This window comes from Notechis scutatus, chromosome 4 (assembly GCF_049901735.1).
Source record: "Notechis scutatus isolate UNSWTSFEM ecotype Mainland chromosome 4, rNotScu1.2, whole genome shotgun sequence".
Classification (NCBI taxonomy): domain Eukaryota; kingdom Metazoa; phylum Chordata; class Lepidosauria; order Squamata; family Elapidae; genus Notechis; species Notechis scutatus.
In genome coordinates, this window is record NC_142012.1 from 47,566,036 (window position 1) to 47,588,878 (window position 22,843).

The 22,843-nt window shown below is 39.4% G+C and overlaps 1 protein-coding gene across 4 annotated transcripts in view; it reads right to left on the bottom strand.

Annotated features, from left to right (window-relative positions):
- The window catches only part of GALNTL6 (polypeptide N-acetylgalactosaminyltransferase like 6), a 503,056-nt gene that overhangs the window by 78,949 nt on the left and 401,264 nt on the right, over positions 1-22,843 (bottom strand). For all 4 annotated transcript variants that reach the window (XM_026678886.2, XM_087963330.1, XM_087963331.1 and 1 more), the window contains exon 7: positions 21,462-21,645. In XM_026678886.2, the coding sequence (XP_026534671.1) occupies positions 21,462-21,645 (184 nt within the window). The remainder of the gene's footprint in view (positions 1-21,461; positions 21,646-22,843) is intronic.

A 22,843-nucleotide genomic window follows, 5' to 3' on the forward strand; every position in this document is an offset into this window, starting at 1 on the left:
CCACTTCTTCAACTAATTCTCTTATTGGGCACATCAAATAATACCCATTATAATGTAGGGAAGAAAGAGCAATGTGGGTGATTTCTTTGGTTCACTTCCTTTCTCTTGAAGTAACCTTTAACAATAGTGAATAAAGTGGCTACAGAAATGGATCTTCCAATCTCTTTCACAGCCATTGCAATGCTAAATGCAAAGATGACTTCCTACCCATTTTCCATACCATTTCATATAGAAAGTTTCCTCCCACAAATCAAGGCCCCAGGAGGAGTGTTATGTGTAACACTCAACTGTTGAGTGCTGTAGGTTTCGCAAGCTCTTGGTTGAGGTAGCAACCTCTAAGGCAGGGGTGTCAAATTCACGTCATGGCTGTGCTACATTTTTCCCCTTCACTAAACTGGGTGTGGGTGTGGCCAGCGTGTGATGCATCCAGCCTGTGGGCCGGGAGTTTGACAGCCCTGCTCTAAGGTGAGATTTCTCACAGCTAAAACAGCATTGCAGAACAGGTATAGAACCCAGTGCTCAGGTGAAAGGGGAGTGGCCTCATAGCAAACTTGCCAGAGTTTCAGCTGAGTGTTAGAGTTGAGTGGATCACCCACCTTATCTCAAGCTGCCTCCTCTAGGCATCCTAAATTGTCAGCATGCAATGTCATTTGCACCAAGACAAATTCCTTGTGTGTCCAATCACACTTGGCTAATAAAGAATTCTATTCTATTCTATTCTATTCTATTCTATTCTATTCTATTCTATTCTATTCATGTAATGGCACAATGTGAAAAACTTCAAAACATTTAAACCTTTGGGCTAACAAGATTGAGGTGATTTAATGAATAAATGTCCTTGGCAAACAATAAATTTGTAATTAATTATTCTTTATGAACAAAAAAATTCACTGTAAATCTGTTTTTATATTACATTCATTTTTCTTGTCAGTAGGTGGGGATATAACCTCAGCAATTTGCTATTCAGCAGCACTTGATTTTATGCCTGTATTGGCCATCTGAAAATTAATTAAATCTAAACATTCTTTGCAGCTATTTGTTGAAAGGAGTAAGTCTGCTTACTCTTTAAGTTAGGAGTAACAAATATTCTGATACAACAGATAGCCTTACTTTCTCATTTGAAGTAATTCACATGAAATATTAGACTAAATAGTCTAATATTTAACAATATTAATATGATGTTATTAAAGCTTATTTAATGACCTTGTTAGTGGCAAGATAAGGTTAATCTTATTCTGAAAATGAATTTCTAGCATTAATGAGAGTAACACTGCATGCATAAATAGCTACAATTAGCTGGGGGAGTGGACAGAAGAAAGGAGGAATAAGGAATAATTTGCTTCATTCTTCTTTATGGAAGAGAGGAGGGTCAAGCTAAATGACTGTCTTAACTATTGAGTTCAATTTGGAAACCAGAGCTCCACTGCAGCTTTACCCAGCTCGCAATGGAGAGCACAGTGATAAAAAAAATCAGAGAATTCCATCCAAAGAATGCTGAAATATGTTATTATAATCCTGAATCTATTGCATACAATGGGATCCCATAATAAGGAAAGTATCTTTGTGAATATTTTCTAATTCAGTGGTGTCAAACTTGATTTCATTGAGGCCGCATCAGGGTTGTGTTTGCCCTTGGGGGGCCGGGATACGTGGTCAAGGTGGGCATGGCCAGCTTGATGTCACTCGTGTCAGGGGTGCCTATGGTGACCCAGGTGGGGCTGGGGGATCCATTGTTCAGCAGAGGAAAGCAAGACCAGGGAGAAGGCCAAACCCTGGTCCTCCAGAAGATCCTCGCCATCCCTTCCAGATGGCACAAGCTCTCCAGAGCACTAGGCAGTGGAGGGCAAGCTCCCAGGGCACTGAGATCCTATAGCCCAGCCCTACTTCCATGAGAAGGTGCCTGGCTGCACTTATCTTTTCCTCGAGGCTGCTGTTGCTGTGCTCACTCTCTTTGGCCAAGTTGCTCATGGTGTGTGAGTCAGAGGAGGCCCACTCCCTCTCCGTGGAGACCCAGTTTTGTAATCAAAGCATCCTCAGTGATAGGATGGGAGACCACCAGGAGAGGTCAGGAGGAGGGGACAAGGGGATGGCAAAAGGCATCAGGGCTGCTGGCGACCAAGTTCAGGATTCTCCCTCCCTTTCATTATAATCTCCTTCCTTCCTTCCTTCCTTCCTTCCTTCCTTCCTTCCTTCCTTCCTTCCTTCCTTCCTTCCTTCCTTCCTTCCTTCCTTCCTTCCTTTTGTTTTTAGTTGTGATGGCCTCCTCCAGCACTCTGCCAATGAAAACAGCCACCACCAGGTTGTAGATCGGTGTCCAGTTGGCCTGGGTTGGCCTGAGGCACTGAGGGCCAATCCTTTGCTATTTCCAGGATGGTCCCACAGGACAGATCTAAGCATCCCATGGGCCAGATCTGGCCTGTGAGCCTTGAGTCTGACACCTCTGGTCTAATTTGTTCAACTCCTTGCTTAATCCTGATTCTATAAGTTTCATAATGTTTCTTAGAATCTATCTATCTAGATTGGGGTGGATATCCTATGATCTCAGGTCTGCCAGACTCCCAAGCCTGTTCAGACTGTAATTGCTATCATTGCTATAATGTTACAATAGTTTCCCATAATTTTGAGGTATAAACAAATGAAAATTGCAACATAAGCCAAAAATAGAATAGCTTATGTAAAAAGACAAAAAAGTACCCAAATCCCTAGCCCAATGAACATGGTCCTTAGTTACCAAAACGTTACTTGTCCCTTTTCTATGTGAACATGGTAAAATATTGATATGCACAGATAGCGTAAATGTATGCAAAAGTGCGCTGTGTGTTTTTTCACTGGGCATAATGAAATAGCATTTTACAAATGTTATCATAAAACTTATACTTACCCATTCCCCATACTTATCCCTACCAACTGCACTCATCATCTGGATCCACATCCAGAAGCCACTTGAAATTCAAATATATCTAATGCTTGTTTAAATTTCTGCTTTTCATCAAATTACTATGGTTACTCAGAACTCTCTATTTTACTTAGTCCAATCACAGCATGCCAAAAAAGTAATCAGTTGAGCTGTTGTTCTTGGAACAGGGAAAATTAATAATTTTGATCAATCCTGTTGTTATTATTATGGTTAATTTTAAATTCAATTCACAGTCTGGGACTGGTAAAAACAGTTCAAGTCCTAACCAAGGAGTGAAGAGTTTCTTCACCTTCTCCTTCTTCCTCTTCTTCTTCCTCCTCCTGCTCATTCTCTTTCCCCCTTCTCTACTATTATTATTATTATTATTATTATTATTATTATTATTATTATTATTATTATTATTATTATTATTATTATTCATTTTGATTCAATATTGTTATGATTATGATTAATCTTCAATTAGATTCACAGTCTGGGACTGGTAAAAACAGTTCAAGTCCTAACCAAGGAGTGAAGAGTTTCTTCACCTTCTCCTTCTTCCTCTTCTTCTTCCTCCTCCTGCTCATTCTCTTTCCCCCTTCTCTACTATTATTATTATTATTATTATTATTATTATTATTATTATTATTATTATTATTATTATTATTATTATTATTATTATTCATTTTGATTCAATATTGTTATGATTATGATTAATCTTCAATTAGATTTACAGTCTGGGACTGGTAAAAACAGTTCAAGTCCTAACCAAGGAGTGAAGAGTTTCTTCACCTTCTCCTTCTTCCTCTTCTTCTTCCTCCTCCTGCTCATTCTCTTTCCCCTTCTCTACTACTATTATTATTATTATTATTATTATTATTATTATTATTATTATTATTATTATTATTATTATTCATTTTGATTCAATATTGTTATGATTATGATTAATCTTCAATTAGATTCACAGTCTGGGACTGGTAAAAACAGTTTAAGTCCAAATAACTTCTTCTCCTTCGCCTTTTCCTTCCCTCTCCTCTTCTTCCTCTTCCTCCTCCTCCACATTATTATCTTCTTTTATTCATTAAACATGAAACTCAGTCAACTGAAAAAATGTATCACAAATTATTGTAATATTATTATTATTATTATTATTATTATTATTATTATTATTATTATTATTATTATTATTATTATTATTATTATTATTATTATTATTATTATTTAATATGAAACTCAGTCAACTGAACATTTACAAGTGTATCACAAATATCATTGAATGGCTGATACAGGTTGTTGCCAGCATCTTAGGTATCAACCAAGTATCTTCTTAAAATTTATGTTGTTCCAAGTAGCGCAGTCTTTTGCAGCTCTGCTGGTATTACAGCAGGAAGCTGAAACTTCTTGATGTATTTTGCAAAATTCTTGGACAGGTACCAAGTGTCCCAATGACAATGGCTATCACTGTTACATGATTCATCCATAATCATGTAGTTTCGATGGCCAGGTTATGATATTTCGTGATTTTTTTTGGTTCTTTTTCTTTGACTCTGGTGTCTCCTGGTATAGTGATATCAATAAATTGTATGTTTTAGTCTTTAACAACTGTAATATCTGGTGTGTTGTGTTCCAAATGACGATCCATCTGTTATTATTATTGTTGTTATTATTTTATTCAATATTATTATGGTTAATCTTCAGTTCGATTCACAGTCTGGGACTGGTAAAAACTTAATAGTTTAAATCCTAACCAAGGATTTAAGAGCTGTTAAGTAGCATCTGAGTATATAAGTCAGTTCTGAGTAGGCTGTTTTTTTCTAGTCAGGATATTCAGGTCTAATAAGTTCAAAATTTCCACGTATCTAGGCAGCACTTTGGGCATTGCTCCAAGGGATTCTATTACTGTTGTGTCTATTGAACTATCTGAAGTTCCCAATCTGGTCCGCGGTTCTGGCGGGAGCGCCGAACGCTCCCATTGGCTGATGCCGTTTGACAGCCGGCTATAAAAGGAGCTGTCAAATGGCATCAGCTGTTGCCGCCAGCTGATCTGCCTTGTTAGCCTAGGCAAGCCGCAGCAACCCTTTATTCACCGAATAAAGCCTTTTGAACGAACGCTCGAGTCTGCCTCGTATCTCCGCCGCTCTACAACACTGGCGACGAGGGCGTGATACTATAAGAGGCTACCTGATGTTCTAATAGCTGAGCTGGTCACTAAAAAAGAGCGGAGCCACCGAGAGCCGACAGCCGCAGCCGCTGACGCTCTCCACGAGCGCAAAATTTAAAAAGCCTCCTCAGCTGAGGAGACAGATGCCACCTGACAGGCACAGCCGCAAAACGCTCTTCTAAGAGCGCATTTTTCGAAACCTTCAACAGCTGAGGCGACTGCCACTGCCACCACAAGATGAGCACCAGCCCAGCATTCCCACCTTTCAAACCAGCTGAAGAGACGTGGGAGTCCTACAAGAATCGCTTCATCTACTTCCTAGATGCCATCGACCTCGCAGAGGCTACAGACCACAGGAAAAAATCTTACTTTCTTAGCTATTGTGGAGCTGCGGTTTTTGACACCGCTACAGCGCTAGTAGCCCCTTGCTCTGTCAGAACCCTTGGGAAGAGCTCCAGGAGATTCTTTCCAACCACTACTCCCCTAAGCCTTCCCAGATAGCTAGAAGACATGCCTTCAGAATTAGGAGACAGGCTGAGGGGGAGTCAATTAGCAAATATATGGCAGCTTTGCGATCAGCTGCCTTACAGTGTGGGTTCAGAGACTACTTAGAAGACATGCTTTTGGATCAGATTGTCTGTGGGGTCAGGGACCTTAGACTTCAAAGACGCTTGCTAGCCAAAAAAAAACTTAACCTTAGCCTTAGCAATAGAAGCCCAAGCTGCTGAACTATCTGCTCAGTCAGCAGCTGAAATCCAAGGAATTCCTATCAGGAAAGAAAGCTCCACTATCCACTCTGAGAAAGTTTCCCTAGAGGAAGACCCTGTAGGCTCAATGGACGTTAACCGCCTTAGACAGCAAAAGCCCCCCCCCCCAAGCAGGAGCTGGGCAAAGGACCAACCTCACCCCCAGGCAGCCACCCATCTGCCTGAGCTGTGGAGGTTCTCACCTTAGGGCATCCTGCAGGTTCAGGAATGCTATTGGCCTGAACTGTCAAAGGAAAGGCCACCTAGCTAGAGTCTGCCAAGCAGGGAGAACTTTTCCTCAGAGGCCTCAGTCTACTTCCAATTTTCAAAGGCAAGTGGAAGATTGCTACACCTGCTACCACTCAGACCACATTTCTAAAAACTCTAACAAAATAAGTATTTTTGTTTTTTTAGAAGGTAAACCTTGCAGAATGGAGGTGGACACAGGATCAGCACTCTCAATCATCTCCTGGGAGACCCTGAAGAAGATTCACCCCAGAATATCCAAAAAGAAGCTCCAGAAATGCCACCTGACCCTACGTGACTACCAGGGCAAGAACATCCCTGTCCTCGGGAAAGGCAAGTTTTTAATTCAATTCCAAAGCTTTAAAGGCCATTTGCCTTTAGTGGTAGTTGATGGTGCCCTCCCCAGTTTGTTGGGACTTGATTGGTTCCCTTCCCTTGGCCTTAGTATAACTGGACTATTCTGATGTTTTTAACAACGAATTGGGTTGCTATTCTAGTACCCCTATCTTGTTCACTGTAAACCCCCAGGCAACTCCAATTCGCCTCAAGCCACACAGAGTGCCCTTTGCTATCCGCCCCAAATTGGACATAAAATTAGACAAATTGTTAAAGCAAGGGGTATTAGAACCAGTAGATTTTGCTAAGTGGGAGACCCCCATAGTTACCCCACTCAAAAAGGATGGCAGCATGAGAATCTGCGCTGATTACAAGACGTCCCTCAACCGTTTTTTGCAAGTCAGCGCATACCCTGTCCCTGTAATCCAACACCTTTTACATACTTTTGAACCTGGCACTATTTTTGCCAAGCTTGGTATGTCCCAAGCCTATCAGCAGTTCTCTGTTGATAAACAGACAGCTGAATTGCAAACCATAGTCACCCATAGAGGTGCATTCAAATGCAATCACCTACAATTTGGCGTTAGTGTGGCCCCAGGTATTTTTCAGTCTCTCATGGAGAGACTTCTTCAAGGGCTCCCAGGCGTAGTCCCTTATTTTGATGACATTTTGGTTTCAGCAACATCTAAAATTCAACTTATGCAAAGGGTTAGAGCAGTCCTAGACAGGTTTAGGCAGCATGGCCTCAAACTTAAAAGGGAGAAATGCACCATTGCCACTAAGCAAGTGGACTTTCTTGGTTACAGAATTGATGCCTCTGGTATTCACCCAATTGAGTCCAAAGTCAGGGCTATCCACGAGGCACCCACACCATCCAACAAGACGGAACTCCAAGTCTTTTTAGGGCTTTTGAACTTTTATGCTTCATTCCTTCCACATAAGGCATCTATTGCAGAACCTTTGCATAGACTTTTAGATAAACAATCCCCCTGGCATTGGGGACCTAGGGAAGCCCACGCTTTCAAATCAGTCAAGTCCTTACTAACATCTGATGCAGTTTTAGTCCAATTTAATCAACAACTTCCCCTAGTCCTGGCGGCTGATGCTTCCCCCTTTGGTATAGGGGCAGTTCTTAGCCATAGGCTCCCAAATGGCTCTGAGGCACCAATTGCCTTCTTCTCAAGAACCTTCTCTGCTGCAGAAAGAAACTACAGCCAAATTGATAAAGAGGCTTTGGCTGCAGTAGCCGCTGTTAAAAAGTTTCACGAATTCCTTTTTGGTCACTGTTTTGAACTTGTCACTGACCATAAACCACTGCTTGGCCTTTTGTCAGGGGATAAGCAAACTCCACAAGTCCTGTTGCCTAGGATGACCAGGTGGACCCTGTTCCTGGCCACCTATTCATACAAATTAGTGCATCGCCCAGGCAAAAATTTGTGTCACGCAGATGCCCTTATTCGCTGCCCCCTGCCTATACCAGTTGAAGACCCCGCACCCATCCATGCCATTTTTGAAGTCAACGAACTCAATTTACCCATCACAGCTGAAGACATTGTAACGCACTCCAAAAAAGACAGGATAATTGCCCAAGTTCTGGACTGGGTGGGGAGGGGGTGGCCTGAAACACAATACACTCCTGAATTCATGCCATTCAAGATTCGCAAGCAAGAGTTGTCATCCCTGCAGGGATGTTTGTTTTGGGGAACTAGGGTGGTCATCCCAACCACTCTGCAGAAACCAATTTTAAAGGTCCTTCACGAGGGCCATCCAGGCATCGTAAGGATGAAGGCCCTGGCCCGCAGCTACGTGTGGTGGCCAGGCATGGATGTCCAAATCTCCAGCTGGATAAGCTCGTGCCAACCATGCCAATCCACCAGGCCAGCCCCACCAGCAGCCACCCCTGCCAGGTGGGAAAGTGCTGGGGGGCCTTGGTCTCGCTTGCACATTGACCTGGCTGGACCAATACACGGGCGGACCTTTCTAGTCTTAGTAGATTCCTATTCTAAATGGGTTGACCTGGCCCTACTTCCTTCCACAACCACCCAGACCATCGTTAAAGCCCTGACCTGAATTTTTGTCACCCGTGGCCTCCCTGACACATTGGTGACTGACAATGGCCCCCAGTTCATATCTGGTGAGTTCGGAGTATTCGCTGCCAACTTGGGTATCAGGCACATTCTCACAGCCCCATTTCACCCAGCTAGTAATGGGATGGCTGAGAGGGCAGTCAGGTCAGTAAAAGAAGCATTAGAAAGGTTTGGCCAGATAGACTGGCACTCCAAAGTATCCAGATATCTTCTAAGCCAGCATACAACCCCCAGCACCACAACAAACAAATCACCAGCTGAATTATTAATGGGCAGGCATCTTAGGACCACCTTGGACAGACTGCACCCCCACTACAGCCCAGACACCCCCTTGAGGTCTGACAGTTCTGTCAGAGACTTTGCCCTGCATGACCTGGTCTATGCCAGGAGTTATGCAGGGGACCCGTTGTGGGTACCTGGACAGGTTATATCAGTTGCAGGGCCAAGATCCTACAGGATCCTTCTGGACGACGGTCGTATGTGGCGCAGACACGTGGACCAGCTGAGGAGGAGGTGGAGAGGGACAACTGATGACTCCCGCATCCAGCCAAGCGACCCAGTCTTCCCAGCTGACAACGATCCCCAGCCAAGCGACCTGGTCTACCTGTCAAACCCTGAGAGGCCAGCCTACCCAGTGAACACCAAGAGCTCTACCTAGCTAGCGCCGAGAGCTCCCTGCAGGACCCGATCTACCCAGCCAGCACCAAGAGCTCCCTGCCGGACCCGGTCTACCAGCGAAACGCTATGGACTCCCAACCAAGCGACCCGGTCTACCGCCCCAGCCAAGCGACGCGCACAAAACGGACTGAGCGGGGGAACCTACCTGATCCACCGCAGGCTTCCACTGACCGGACTGGCACTCGTGCAGCCCCCTGGGCACCCCCAGGGGCAACAGACTTCTCTCCAGCTGGAGATTTCCCCGGGCTTAGGCGGTCCTGCCGGCAGCGAAGGCGGCCGGCCTATTTACAAGACTACGCATGCTCCTGGCCGGTGGAAAGGAGTGTTGTGTCTATTGAACTATCTGAAGTTCCCAATCTGGTCTGCGGTTCTGGCGGGAGCGCCGAACGCTCCCATTGGCTGATGCCGTTTGACAGCCGACTATAAAAGGAGCTGTCAAACGGCATCAGCTGTTGCCGCCAGCTGATCCGCCTTGTTAGCCTAGGCAAGCTGCGGCAACCCTTTATTCACCGAATAAAGCCTTTTGAACGAACGCTCGAGTCTGCCTCATATCTCCGCCGCTCTACAACAATTACTATTGGTACAACCATTGATTTCTTCCTCCATAACTGCTCTACGTCAATTTGCAAATCACGATATTTTGTCAATCTTTCTCCAAAAAAAGGACTTTTCAAGTTAAGGATAACTGCTAGGGAAAGCAGAGAACAGGAAATCTTTCTGCTTATTTTTTCCTTTGTAAATCAATTTATCTCAAGATCCAAACCAGAACAATTAAATAGGTAAATGCATAGAAATCATTCTGACCTAACCATTTTGAAAATATTTTTCTCTCTCTTTTATTTAGCAAAAAGAAAAAAACGGAGAAGAACTGGAGTTCCTGGCAGGGTTATCTAAAACCTTTTAAACGAAGTAATTTACCATTCTTTAAAAGAGGAAAACAAATTATATTTTCTCTATTGGAACCTGTTCATTTTCTTCTTCTTCAAGTTTTGAAGTCAAGGCACTTAAATCAGTATTCTGCTGACATATGGAATTGGTTGCCCAAGGAAACAGGCAAGCTGACCTTATGTTACTGATTTTATTTCCCTTATATTTTAGCATAAAATATTTTAAGTCAAATAATAATCTGTAGGTTTTTTTCAATTTTAAAATACTCAAAGTAATTCATGAAAGCTCAGTTAACCCTTTTTATTTAGTATCAAAATATATCTGGGTCTCACAATACTTTTAATCTATGCATTTATTTTATTAATCTCTGAATTGCATAAATCATAAAAATACTATAAGGAGTAGTCAAACAGCAAAGTCATGAAGCCAATATAGAAGTAGGAGCCACTTTGGCCTAAAAGGACAGATTTTCCATAGGAAGGGAGCTTCCTTAGGGAATACCCATTTTCAGTTCAGTTCTCACTGTAGTGAGAGTGAGAATTTAATAGAAAATTTTAGCAATGCATTTGACTGAGATAGATGGAAGTAATCTGAGAAAGAATGTTTCATAGGTATCCCTTCCCTGAATCATATAGGGCTGTATAGATAGTAACCTACACTTATCTGCATTTGGAAATAGACCAGCAGATGGTGCAGCACTTACTGCAAAGGTATTACATGACATTAACTACATTTTCCTGTAACCATATGGACCAGTTAAAGTGTTCTCCATGGCAATGCTTTGTAAATTATAGTACTTCATATGGGAGATGAGCAGGCCACAAGTATGACTGACTTTAGAGTATCTTGTTCTAGGTAGAGTTGCAATTGACACACCAACTTGTTGGACAAAGAACTACTTGTCCATAGCTTCTACTTGCTTTTCCAGTAAGGCCCCTAAGCCCTGGAAAAGTCTGACAGGGTTCTCTCAGAGAGCAGAATCCTATTTGGAGACAAAAATAGTATAATCAGAAAGCAAACTTTTAATAAAGCAACATGATATAAAGCAACCAAACAATAACCAATTTATTAACAATAACAGAATTCCAAAATTAAATGAAGCCATTCAATACTGTCAGTGTATTAGACTCCCCAAATTGTGTCCCCCCCTGATTATACTGAAGATAACTACTATTGGTGCCATTTGAAATCAGTGGCTAGATAGGTACTTTGGCTCAAATAAACTGAAAACAGTACTCGGCTATCATTAATTTCCATCTATCTATTTTGTAGGAGGAGTAGCAGAACATGGGAGTGAAGTTTAAAAGAGGGATCCATGTGGAAATCCTACATAGTCACAAGTAGATTAAGTCCAATCATCCCTGACAAAAATACATACGTGGTTGGAAAAGATGATACAACAACACATTGATTTAAAACCTGAAATATTTTTGTTGGGGATTTTACCTGAAATGTATAGTAAAGAGAATGTATATTTAATTATTCATGTATTAACTGCAGCTAAAATTGTATTTGCACAAAACTGGAAAAATGAAGAGATTCTAAATGATGAGAGCGTGATCAGGAAAATATTAGAATGTGCAAAAATGAATAGGTGCACTTGCAATTAAAGAGAAGGAACAAACTGAATATTATATGATAGGGGAATTATTTTATTCATGGCTAGAAAATAAATATGAAAGTTAGAAACAAAAGAAGATTAGTGAAATATAGAAAAATATGTTAATAGAATTAAATACATTAAGATAAGGAATGTTATAATAATTAGATATATTATGTATATCAGTGTTAAGTAAAGAATATAGAATTAATATTATTGTAATGAATAAGACTGTAAACTCTGATTGTTATTGCACAAGATATTTGTACCCAGACGATATACCGGTTAATGGAAGATGGATTGTTTGTATTAAAAATAAAATACAAAATACACACACACACACAGATCAGTAATGGTTAGTTAAACAGTCTAATATTTATCACCTATAATATACTATTATATACATAAAATTGGTCATTGAATACATGCAATGACCTGATTTGATACCAATTGCATGACAGACAAAGGTATCCTCAAATATGGTTTCAAGTTAGTGGAATGGAACACTAAATTGACAACTCTGGAAAGAAGCAATCTATTTTTATTTAGAAAAGAGAAAAGCATATGGAACTATGTACTGTATTATCAGAAACAGAAACTGCAGAAACTTCTGTTTTTCCTAACCCACCAGCCTTTTCTCTGAAGTCACACTTACATCGTAGAGATTTAGAAACCTTTATTTCTGTTGATACCTACTATCTATAAAATGTTTTTAAATACTTCAAATAAACAAACACACATATTATATTCATTTATTATTTATTTATTTATTGGATTCATATATCTAAGTGACTCTGAGCAGGTAAAAAAAATCATAATATCCTACAGAAATAGACTAAGTTAAAAAGATGAAGAAAGCATCCTCAAGTTTTCAACCATTCCCAGGGTTGCATATCATTCTTGGATCCCTATGCTACTTGCAGAGCAGGGTCTTAATACTCTCTAGAAAGCCAGAATATGCCCTGACACTGAGAATGTATTTATCATGCCCAATGTATGTAATTATCAGACACATCAAATTTACTAAATGGCAAGATATTTAGTATTGTTTAAAAGTTCAGTCCAATGCAGATCTGCTCCTCAGTTAGTTTTATTGATTTCCAGGAATCAGAACTGCAGTCTGAATTTTCACATAAGTTGCCAAACATACAAAATGATTAATATCCTGCTATCAAAATAACTCATTATTTTACTTGTATTTTACTTACAAAGCTTGCATGAAATAGCAATACGTCATATTTAGTTCATCCAAATGAAGCTCTTATTTTGTAATTATTTACTCATTCATAGAATTTTGTTAGAGTCAGGTGGGAAGAAAAAATCGTCCAATAGTCCACTATCATTCTGTAGTTACAATCCTAGTTTCCCCTACAGCTTCATTCCTATATTTTTTCTTTAAGAGGTAGTAAGAAAAAAATCTACCAAAAGTTCTGAAAGCTGCCAGACTGCATAAAAAGATCTCAGAAGGTACCTTGCTGCATAGAATATTGCACAATATTCGAGAAATTGGTCATAAAGTTGTGTAATTTTTCCCCAGAATTGACTTAAGTTACTTTATCAGGCATACAGAAAGAGAAAAGTGTAGAAAACTGTAAGTGTTTTGGGTTAATTTTGAAAACGTTTTTTTTTTTTGGCATCTACCTTAAAAGTGTGGCCAACTGACTCTTGATCAATCTTGAAAAATTGTGGCTTGATTGGTTTAGGATTTAGAAAGGTAGGACTGTTAAGAGTAAGCTATGCAAAGAACCTGCCAAGTTGCAAAAAGGGATGACACAATTATTTGAGAAGTGAACTTTTCTACATGTCTGTATATTTTTGCATCCTACTATGGAACAGAATGTAGCCTGAACAACAAATATCCAAATGGATGCTTGGTTTACTTCTGCAACAATTTCTTTTGATCAGTTTACAAGAAAAGGAGAAACTCAATTCACTATCTTTGTGGTGAGCAGTAATCAAGAAATAGCCTGCAATTTGAATGATAATGTGACTGGAAACAATTGTAACAATTGTTATTTAAGGATAAGAAAAATGTCCCAATTCTTAAAAATCAAGTGTTTGTCAAAGCATATCATTCAATAGGAAACTACTATCTCATTTGGTTATAAATTGCAAAATAAAATCAAAGGAAAAAGAAGGTGCTTCATTTTGAACATCCTGTGGTATTGGTATATAAATGTGGTATATAACTGGTCAAAGTTATATGGCAAAATAATTCTTATTGCTTTGTAGAGACACAGACATGCTCTTACATTTTGTCCTGCTTACTTTGCACACAGTAAGAGTATTTTTTAATGAAATCCTGAATATATGTTCCTATCTCTTTTCATATTTATGTCACAGCATAACTTAATGATATGCCTTGTTCTTATTTTCATATAATTAGTGATATTTAATTTTTAAACAAATTAAAATCAGAATTATCCCTCTCTCAAGATCAGGAATTTATTAAACTCTTTTAAGGTTGAGTCTGAAGAAGGGTGGTTGCTTTCACTTAAATTTTGCTGTGTGACAATGGAAACCTCTTCCTGATTTCAGCTATTGTGTTTGTTTAGAAACATTACTGGTGAATGAGAAGCTTCAAGAGTCAGAATAATTCCATTTACTCTCATGGCCTATTCCTAAATAAACAATTGTAATAGGAACTGGAAGTGAAGGAGGAAACAAGGAGGTAAAAAGAATGACAGAATGACAGAGGGGAGTTAAGTAATGAAGGGAGGAAGGGAGGGAGGGAGGGAAGGAAGAAAGGAAGCTTCCTGCTAGCTTCCCGGTGGGGAAATTGGCAAGAAATCGAAAATTACTCCTGCTACTTTTTTTTTTTTTTCCTATTTGTCATTCTATTTCTCTGTTTAGGTCATCTCTCTAAAACGATGATCCAACTGGTCATAGGTTGTTTAGTATATATTAATTTTGATACAATTATTTAGTGTACAAATTTATATTATATTTTAATCAGAGCATCTAATAATTAACTCCTCCCCAAGGCAAACAAATTAAAGGGACTAAAAAAAAGAATATAGGCAGACAAGCAGGCAAGATTTACATTCCCTGTGAAACAAATGTATTTTAAATAAAATATATTTATTTAAAATGCATTTTATTTTAAATAAAATACATAAAAGCTTTACCAACTATCAAAAAGAAAAAAATCATTATCTTTTGGCAATAAGAAATTCCCTATCCTGAATAATATTTCTTCAACATCTAATGAAACTGCTCGGCTGAAAAAGTCTAATTTTGATCAGCAAGAATGTACAAATGTTGAAACACTACCAGAAACCAAACCAAACCATGATATGGATCTTTGCAAAAATGATTATATGCTTTTTTAAGATGGCAAATATCTATTCCGTATCAATTCTTAATTCAGTGAGTGGGGAAATCTCTCTCTTACTAAATGGGAACTCCTGTCAAAGAAACATGCAGGTTTTCATAGGCCAGACTTCCTAAAAACAAGCCTTGTCCATATAGCATTAAGAGTTGTTAACCTAATCCTACGTAGCTTTTTCTCTGGTAATATCACACTACTAACCAGAGCATACAAAACATTTGCTAGACCAATACTCGAATACAGTTCATCAGTCTGGAACCCACATTACGTATCTGATATTAGCACAATTGAGAAAGTCCAGAAATATTTCACAAGAAGAGTTCTCCACTCCTCTACTCGTTGTAGAATACCTTATGCCACCAGACTTGAAATTCTAGAACTAGAAAACCTTGAATTACGCCGTCTTCGGTCTGATCTAAGCATGGTATATAAAATCATACATTGCAATGTCCTACCTGTCAATGAATACTTCAGCTTCAACCATAACAACACAAGAGCACACAATAGATACAAACTCAAAGTTAACCGCACCAAACTTGATTGCAGGAAATATGACTTCAGCAATAGAGTGGTCAATGTCTGGAATACTCTACCCGACTCTGTAGTTTCTTCCCCAAACCCCAAAAACTTTAACCTTAGACTGTCTACTATTGACCTCACCCCTTTCCTAAGAGGTCTGTAGGGGCGTCATAAGCGCACCAACATGCCTACCGTCCCTGTCCTATTGTTTCTCTTATTCTTTTATTTTTCTTATATGTACCCATTTCTTGTATTCACAACTATGTATACATTTATACTTATTATCTTGTAAACAATTGGCAAATCAAATAAATAAATAAATAAATATTATGAATTACATTGACTTGGAATGAGAGAAAATGTACTTGGAAGGTAGCAAGTTAGAAATAGATGCTTTTGGCAACACTGTAGAAATTTCAGAACAGATTCTTAAATAAAATCTGTTTAGAATACATAGAATAATATGGGCCCTATTCTGAAAAGTTTTCATACTTTTTGAAAGATCTTTGCTCTACCTCAGACTTAGTCTTTTGTTTGGTATGTATTAACCTAATTGCGAAACTGATGTGGTGGTAGGAGTAATTTCAATTTCCAGAGGGAAGGGACCGGTTGTCATGCTATGTAAGTAGTATTTCTCTGCTGTGCTTAGAATGAAAATCCTATTTAGCTAGCATTATATATATTTTTTAAAAAATAATCACACACATACACATACAACTGTGACAAAAGAAAGCAAAGGAAGTACCAATAATCACAGATGCCTTGATGTAATTCCAAAACAAATGGACCAGCACTTAAACACCATTGGCAATGATAAATTCAGCATCAGTCAATTGCAAAAAGCAGCTCTACTCAGAACAGCCTACATCCCACGACAATACCTCTAACATCATCAAACATCCATATCTATCTCCCAGTCTTTGGGAAGGACTTGAGATGTGGACAAAAATGCCAAATCCACTCTGAACATCTGACACTCTCCCTGTCCCCCTCCTTCCCTCCCTTTTGTTTTCTCTCTCTTTCTTACATACACAAGTGTATTTGGCCAAGTGTATTAGACACAGGAAGTTTGACTCTGGTGCAAATTCTCAGTGTACATGCAAAATAATAGAATACAGGTAGTCCTCGAGATACAAACCTAATGGAACCTGCCCATTAGGTTCGTAGGTCAAAAAATTCATCAAATGAATCAGGCTAAATTTTACAATTTTTAAAAAATCAAATTCATGAATTGAATCAAATGGCTTGTTAAATGAATGAAGATCTTACTTACTTTCCACCGGCCGCCAATCAGCTGTTTCCACCTCTGCTGATCAGCTGTTTCCAGTACAACTGAAGGAGGAACTAAATTTCCTCCAAGCAGACTCGCAGAACTCTTGTTTGCAGTTTTAAAAAACAGTTAATCAGCTCAAGCATCTTCAGACAGCTGCCCAAGGTGTGTGTGTGTGTGTGTGTGTGTGTGTGTGTGTGTGTGCGCAGTGGTGGAATTCAAAAACTTTTACTACTGGTTCTGTGGACCTGGCTTGGTGGGTGTGGCTTGGTGAGCATGGAAGGAGAAGGATACTGCAAAATCCCTATTCCACCCCCATCCCACTAACAGCTCCATTCTCCTATGCAGGACAACAAAAAAAGACCCAGCTGATCAGCTGGGACTTGGGAGGCAGAGAATAGATGGGGGCAGGGCCAGTCAGAGGTGGTATTTGCCAGTTCTCCGAACTACTCAAAATTTCTGCTGCCGGTTCTCCAGAACTCATCAGAACCTGCTGAATACCCACCTCTGGTGGGATGGGGGATTTACAGAACCCTCTGATTGCAGTTGCTTTAAAAACAAAACACTTGCCACTAAGCCAGCCACCTAGAGGGAGATGGGAAAGGAATTTACAGAACTCTTGGCTTGCAATAATAACAGACATGGAAGAGATCTTGAGGCCATCTAAGTTTAACTCAGTGCAGTCACAAGAGTATTTCTGATAAATGCCTATTCAGTCTCTTCTTAAAAGCCTCCAGTGATTGGGTACCCACAACTTCTGGAGGCAATTTAGATTTAAAACCTCTTTAAAAAAAACACTGCCCTGATCAGCACAAGCCTCTCCAGACAAAATCCAAAAACTCATATAAATAGCTTGCAAATTTGAAAATCAGCAGTTTAGAGAAGGGATACAGCATTATGGAATGCTTTGTGTAGATGCTGGGGCGAGCACTTCTACAAGCAGTTTTAAAGCAAATTCAAACATTACCTCTGCAAAGAACTGTACTTACAAACATAATATTGTAATTTGCAAAGTATAGTACAGTACTTAAAAAGAAGCAGAGCAGTTCCCAAAATGCTTATAAACAGTACTATACAGTACTATAGAGTAACAAAAACAAATATTTTAAAATACTTACAGAAGCAATTCTAGCACTTCAGTTCTCAAGCCCAGGCAGCAGCATCAAAAAAATCAAAAATAATCTTGGCGCCAGGCTGGCTACAAACATCACCAGATCTTGTTTGGCCATGTGACCAGGGACAAAAAAAAAAACAGGAAAAAAACAACCCTGCCCACTTCCAGAAATTGCCTCATAAGCCTTAACGGCACAGGCAAGACACAGAGTTAAAAATGGCGGCCACTGCAGCAGTGACTGAATTCAAGTCACATGACTATAGAGGTGTTTTTTTTTAATTACAGTTTTGAATTTCTAATGCAAGTACCATTTCTGAATGAAATTCTGGTGAAAATTCTCTAAATAAACCCTTATATCTGGGGGATTACATGTAATGATAATAATCATAATAATACTAATAAGAGAGTGGAGTAAAGAAGATAATAGAAGGATAAATATTAATACTACAGCCATACTACATGGGTAAATACACATAGACTTTAGACAGCATTATGAGAACTAAGTCTTCAGCAGTGTGATACGAGAGGAAAAAAACAACTATTTGTGTGTCTAGTCATTTTGGCAATGCAATACCCTACAGGATCGTCCCAAGGTGAGGAAAACAGTTTATGTCCAGGATGTTAGGGGCCTACAGATATCTTCTCAACTCTCCTGACCTGGTCAATATCCAGGTCTTCTGTGGGAGACAGGCTCGTTGCAACTGTTCTTTCTGTATCCTAACTATCAATACTAACCCCTCAAAGGTCTTCCTAAGTGTAGATATCAGAGCAACTGACCTGTATTCATTCAGCTCCCTGATGGAGGATTTCTTAGAAACCAGAATGATGGGAGAGCATTTGAAGCAAGAAGGGACATAACACACTGATTTATTAAAAATTAATGTGAAAATGGGGGCCAGTTGTTCAGCAACAGGCTTTCAAGCAAGGAACTACTCTGTCTGAGCTTGGTGCTTTCCTGACCTTTTGTCTATCAAACACATTCACAAATCTTTTTCTAAGATCATCAAAGGTGTGGGGGCCCAGAGGAACACAAGTAGGTGTAAGAAAATTGGCTACTGTTGGTGTATTTGAAGTGGGGTAAGTAACAGTAAATGACAGTGTCTTCTGCTCTAACCTACAGCAGAACACATTCTGCAGTTGATTCTCTTCAGGAATGGAAGAAGATCTACTGTAGCTAATGATGTTCTTCAGGCTTCTTCACACAGTTGCAGATTCATTAGCTGAGAACGGATTTCTCAGCTTTTCAAAGTGGCTTCTCTTTGCTACCCTGATTTCCCTTGTTAATGTTCTTGACTTGATTGTACAAGATCCTACCTTCTATCCTTTTTGACATGACAAAGCTGCTTGAGCTTAGCTATAAACCAAGGCTTATTGTTGTTATATATACATAAACTTTTTGTCCTCACAATGCTAACATATGAGGTCACAGTCTCAGTAAATTCATATAAGTACATTGAAGCAGCTTCAAAAATACCCCAGTCCATGCAATCAGAACAACCTGTATCTTTGCCTCCTCAGTATAGCTCTTCACTGTTCTTACCACAGACTTTGTACTTTTAAGTTTCTGCCTCTAGGTGGAGATAGGATGGATCATACAATGATGAGAGGAATCTATGGCTACCCAAGAAAGACAGTGGTAAGTACCTTTTAACGTGGACTAGAAGTGATCCGACATGGTCTTGTCTCTAATGAGACAGCTGACATGCTAAGTATATCTGGGTTATTCATGAGTTATATTAGCTCTGTTAAACTATCTGGATATTTCCTTTTTATGCAAAGACTCTGCTACAGTCTGCAGCATGCTGTTCATGCAAGCCATACATATATCATTTTTATTTTAAGTTTTACTAATGCACATAGTACTGTACAATTATCATAAATGTAACAGTTTGATCACACTATTTCCAGAATGCAATCTAGAATTGAGAAATTTCTTGTCATTTAGAACAATTAATCATGGAACAACTTGCCTCCAGAAGATGTGAATGTGCCAACACTGGAAGTTTTTAAGAAGAGATTGGACAATAATTTGTCTGAATTGTATAGGGTTTCTGGCCTGAGCGGGGGTTGGTCTAGAAGATTTCCAACGTATCTTGCAAGTCTGCTATTCTATTATTCGAACTACTAACCAAAACTCCAGTTTCTTTCCTCCACTGCCATTGATTTTAGTTTTGTTGGCAGATGAGCATAAATTCTGTTTTACAATGTAGACACCAAAATCAATAAAAAAGGGAACTGACTTAGTGAAGACTAGGGAGAGACTTTTTGTGAACCTTTAACTATTAAGAATAAAAGTCTGGCTTATTTGAACTTACTCACAATCAATTGTGTATCCCCTGAGCCAGTTTTGTCTACTGGTTAAGGCACCAGGCTCGAAAGTGGAAGATCATGAATTCAAGTCATATCTTAGCATGAAAAATGGTTGAGCTTAAGCCAGTCACTGTCTCTCACCCAAACCCGCCTGACAAGGTTGTTATGACAAAACTACAGGCAGGAAAGTGTGTTGAATATATTTGCTGCTTTGAGTTATTTGTAAAAAAATAAATAAACAAGGGTCACAAATAAATAAATAAAAATAAGATATATATAATAGCAACACAATCAAGTCTTAGCTAGATGAGAGCAAACTGAAATTGATTATCTGTTGTGTCTATCTCAAGCAAACAAAAATGATCAAATAAAGTCTCCTTAAAGACTATTTTGTATAATAGGAATCAACACAGATTTATTTCCCATTACCTACTATTTTTTCTCCTGTTAATGACAAACAGTGTCAGATCCCTGTTTGGGATACTGCCATTCATCTGGGGAGAAGGGGGAATATAATATTTAGATGTACTTTCTTCCTTGCCTTCTTATTGCTTTCTTCCTTGCTTGTAACTTTTCATTTTATAACCTTTATCCTGGCGCCTGAGCACCCTGAGATTTTTTCACCTTGTGAGGAATCTGACACTGTTTGTCATTAACAGGAGAAAAAATAGTAGGTAATGGGAAATAAATCTGTGTTGATTCCTATTATACAAAATAGTCTTTAAGGAGACTTTATTTGATCATTTTTGTTTGCTTGAGATAGACACAACAGATAATCAGAAGAAGGCCATGTGGATTGTTTCATTCTGAAAGGCGGCAGAAGATGACCCTGAGAATGCTCCCTTATCAGGATCCCAGGACAGGCAGTACAATAACATCTCAACACCTGTGGTTTGGTTGAATCCAGGTCGGACTGAAGGGAGGGGTCTCTAATCCCTATTATTCTAACTGTATTGCCTGAGGGAACCCAGAGTCTGCTTTTCTTTTGTCCTGCTTTTACTCCTGCTCAATAAAAGGTTGCTTTTGAAATGCCAAAGTTTCAAGAGTCTTTACTTTCTTGAGTGAGGAGGAGAGGGCAGATCTTACAAACAGCCTTCTTTCTGATCAAATCACATTGCTAGAGACATTCCTACAGAACCCTTTATCCATCCTTTCATTTTCCTCACATTGTCCTACATGCTACTAGTTTTAATAAAACTGTACAATCTGAGCCTAATTTGCTCCAAGGCCCCATCAACTGTAGTGTTTCATTTTCATGCTCAGTGCAATGACTACTTACTCAAAAGGGTCACTGGGATCAGTCCTTTGGAGCTCCGGTGGAATTGGTATTCTTTTGTAATACATTTCCCAATCAAAGGCTCCACGCATGGCATCCCCTGCTTGTGCCTCATACCCAAAGTGATTGTGGTCAATGACATCGATCATCGGACATACAATAGTTTTATGGTTCACTGCAATCTGGTCTGAAATATGAAAACAGAAAATACAAAAACAGCAAGATAGTCAAGCCATTTATCACCTTACCTCCCTCCCAACAAAAAGGCCTTGGCCTTCTTCCCTTTTCCTCTGCTTTACTTTTTTTTTAAGTGGAAGATTGCTTAGGCAAGTCCCTAGGGCCCTAGAAGCATTTCAGTTTTCATATCTGCATCCAGGCTCAGTCTTGTCTGGGCTTGATGCATTTGCACAATGATTAGAAGCAATTATAGTTCTTCAAAGAGAGAAGCATCCCAGCGAGACCATCAAAGTCAAACCATGTATATTTTTGTCATTGTGCTGGTCTATGCTGTCTCCAGTCTGTCACATAAAGAGCCAACAAGGATGCTCAGAAAGAAAAATGAATGAAAAATGCTCATTTAAGGTTTGCATACAATGATCACAAATAAAACGCTGCTTCTTGTTATTGAAATATATTTGGCTTTACCATAATCCAGTACTTGAAATGCAGGGATCTTCCAGTCCATTACACTTTTATATGCCCCCATAATACTATTTTATGTCAGAATTAATCTACAAAAATTAATTTTCAAAAAGAAAGCTCAAAAATTTTAGGGTATTTATTTCATCTCACAATATTAGTGGCTTAAAGGGTAGTCAGATGAATCCCAAGTTATACTGGACTTTGTCAGACTCATCAGGTGATTATATCTAAAGACATCTTTTCATCTACTATGATCTGACATTGTCAGCAGGCTTTGGGTCGTTTAGTTTAGGCAATATTATCTTGTGGAGATCAAGAAGCATGCCTTCTCTGTTGGTCCTGCCTTTAGAACAGTATTTTCCTTGAGATTTGGTTAGGTATGAGACAGTCTGCCCGTCAGCCCCGGATCCATCTTGAATCAGATTTGGGGCTGCCACAAGGGATGATGGGTAACTGTGGGAATGAAAGTAAAGTGAGAAGGGAGGATAGCCACAACAACATTCTTTCGCCAGAGCTCAAGGCCGAGTCTCTGGAGGAGAGTGACTGGACTTGGCGAGAATTCAGAATGGAGGTGGATTAGCAAGTGTAACTTAAGGGTCATCAGTAAGGGGGTTGTATGTGAGTTTAATATAGCAGGGGAAAACATGGGAATTCAGATTCGGGTTTTCCCAGATGTGCCAATATGACTTCTCTAATAAATTCCTACTTGGATAAACTTTGTCTCTGAGTGCTGAATTAGGATG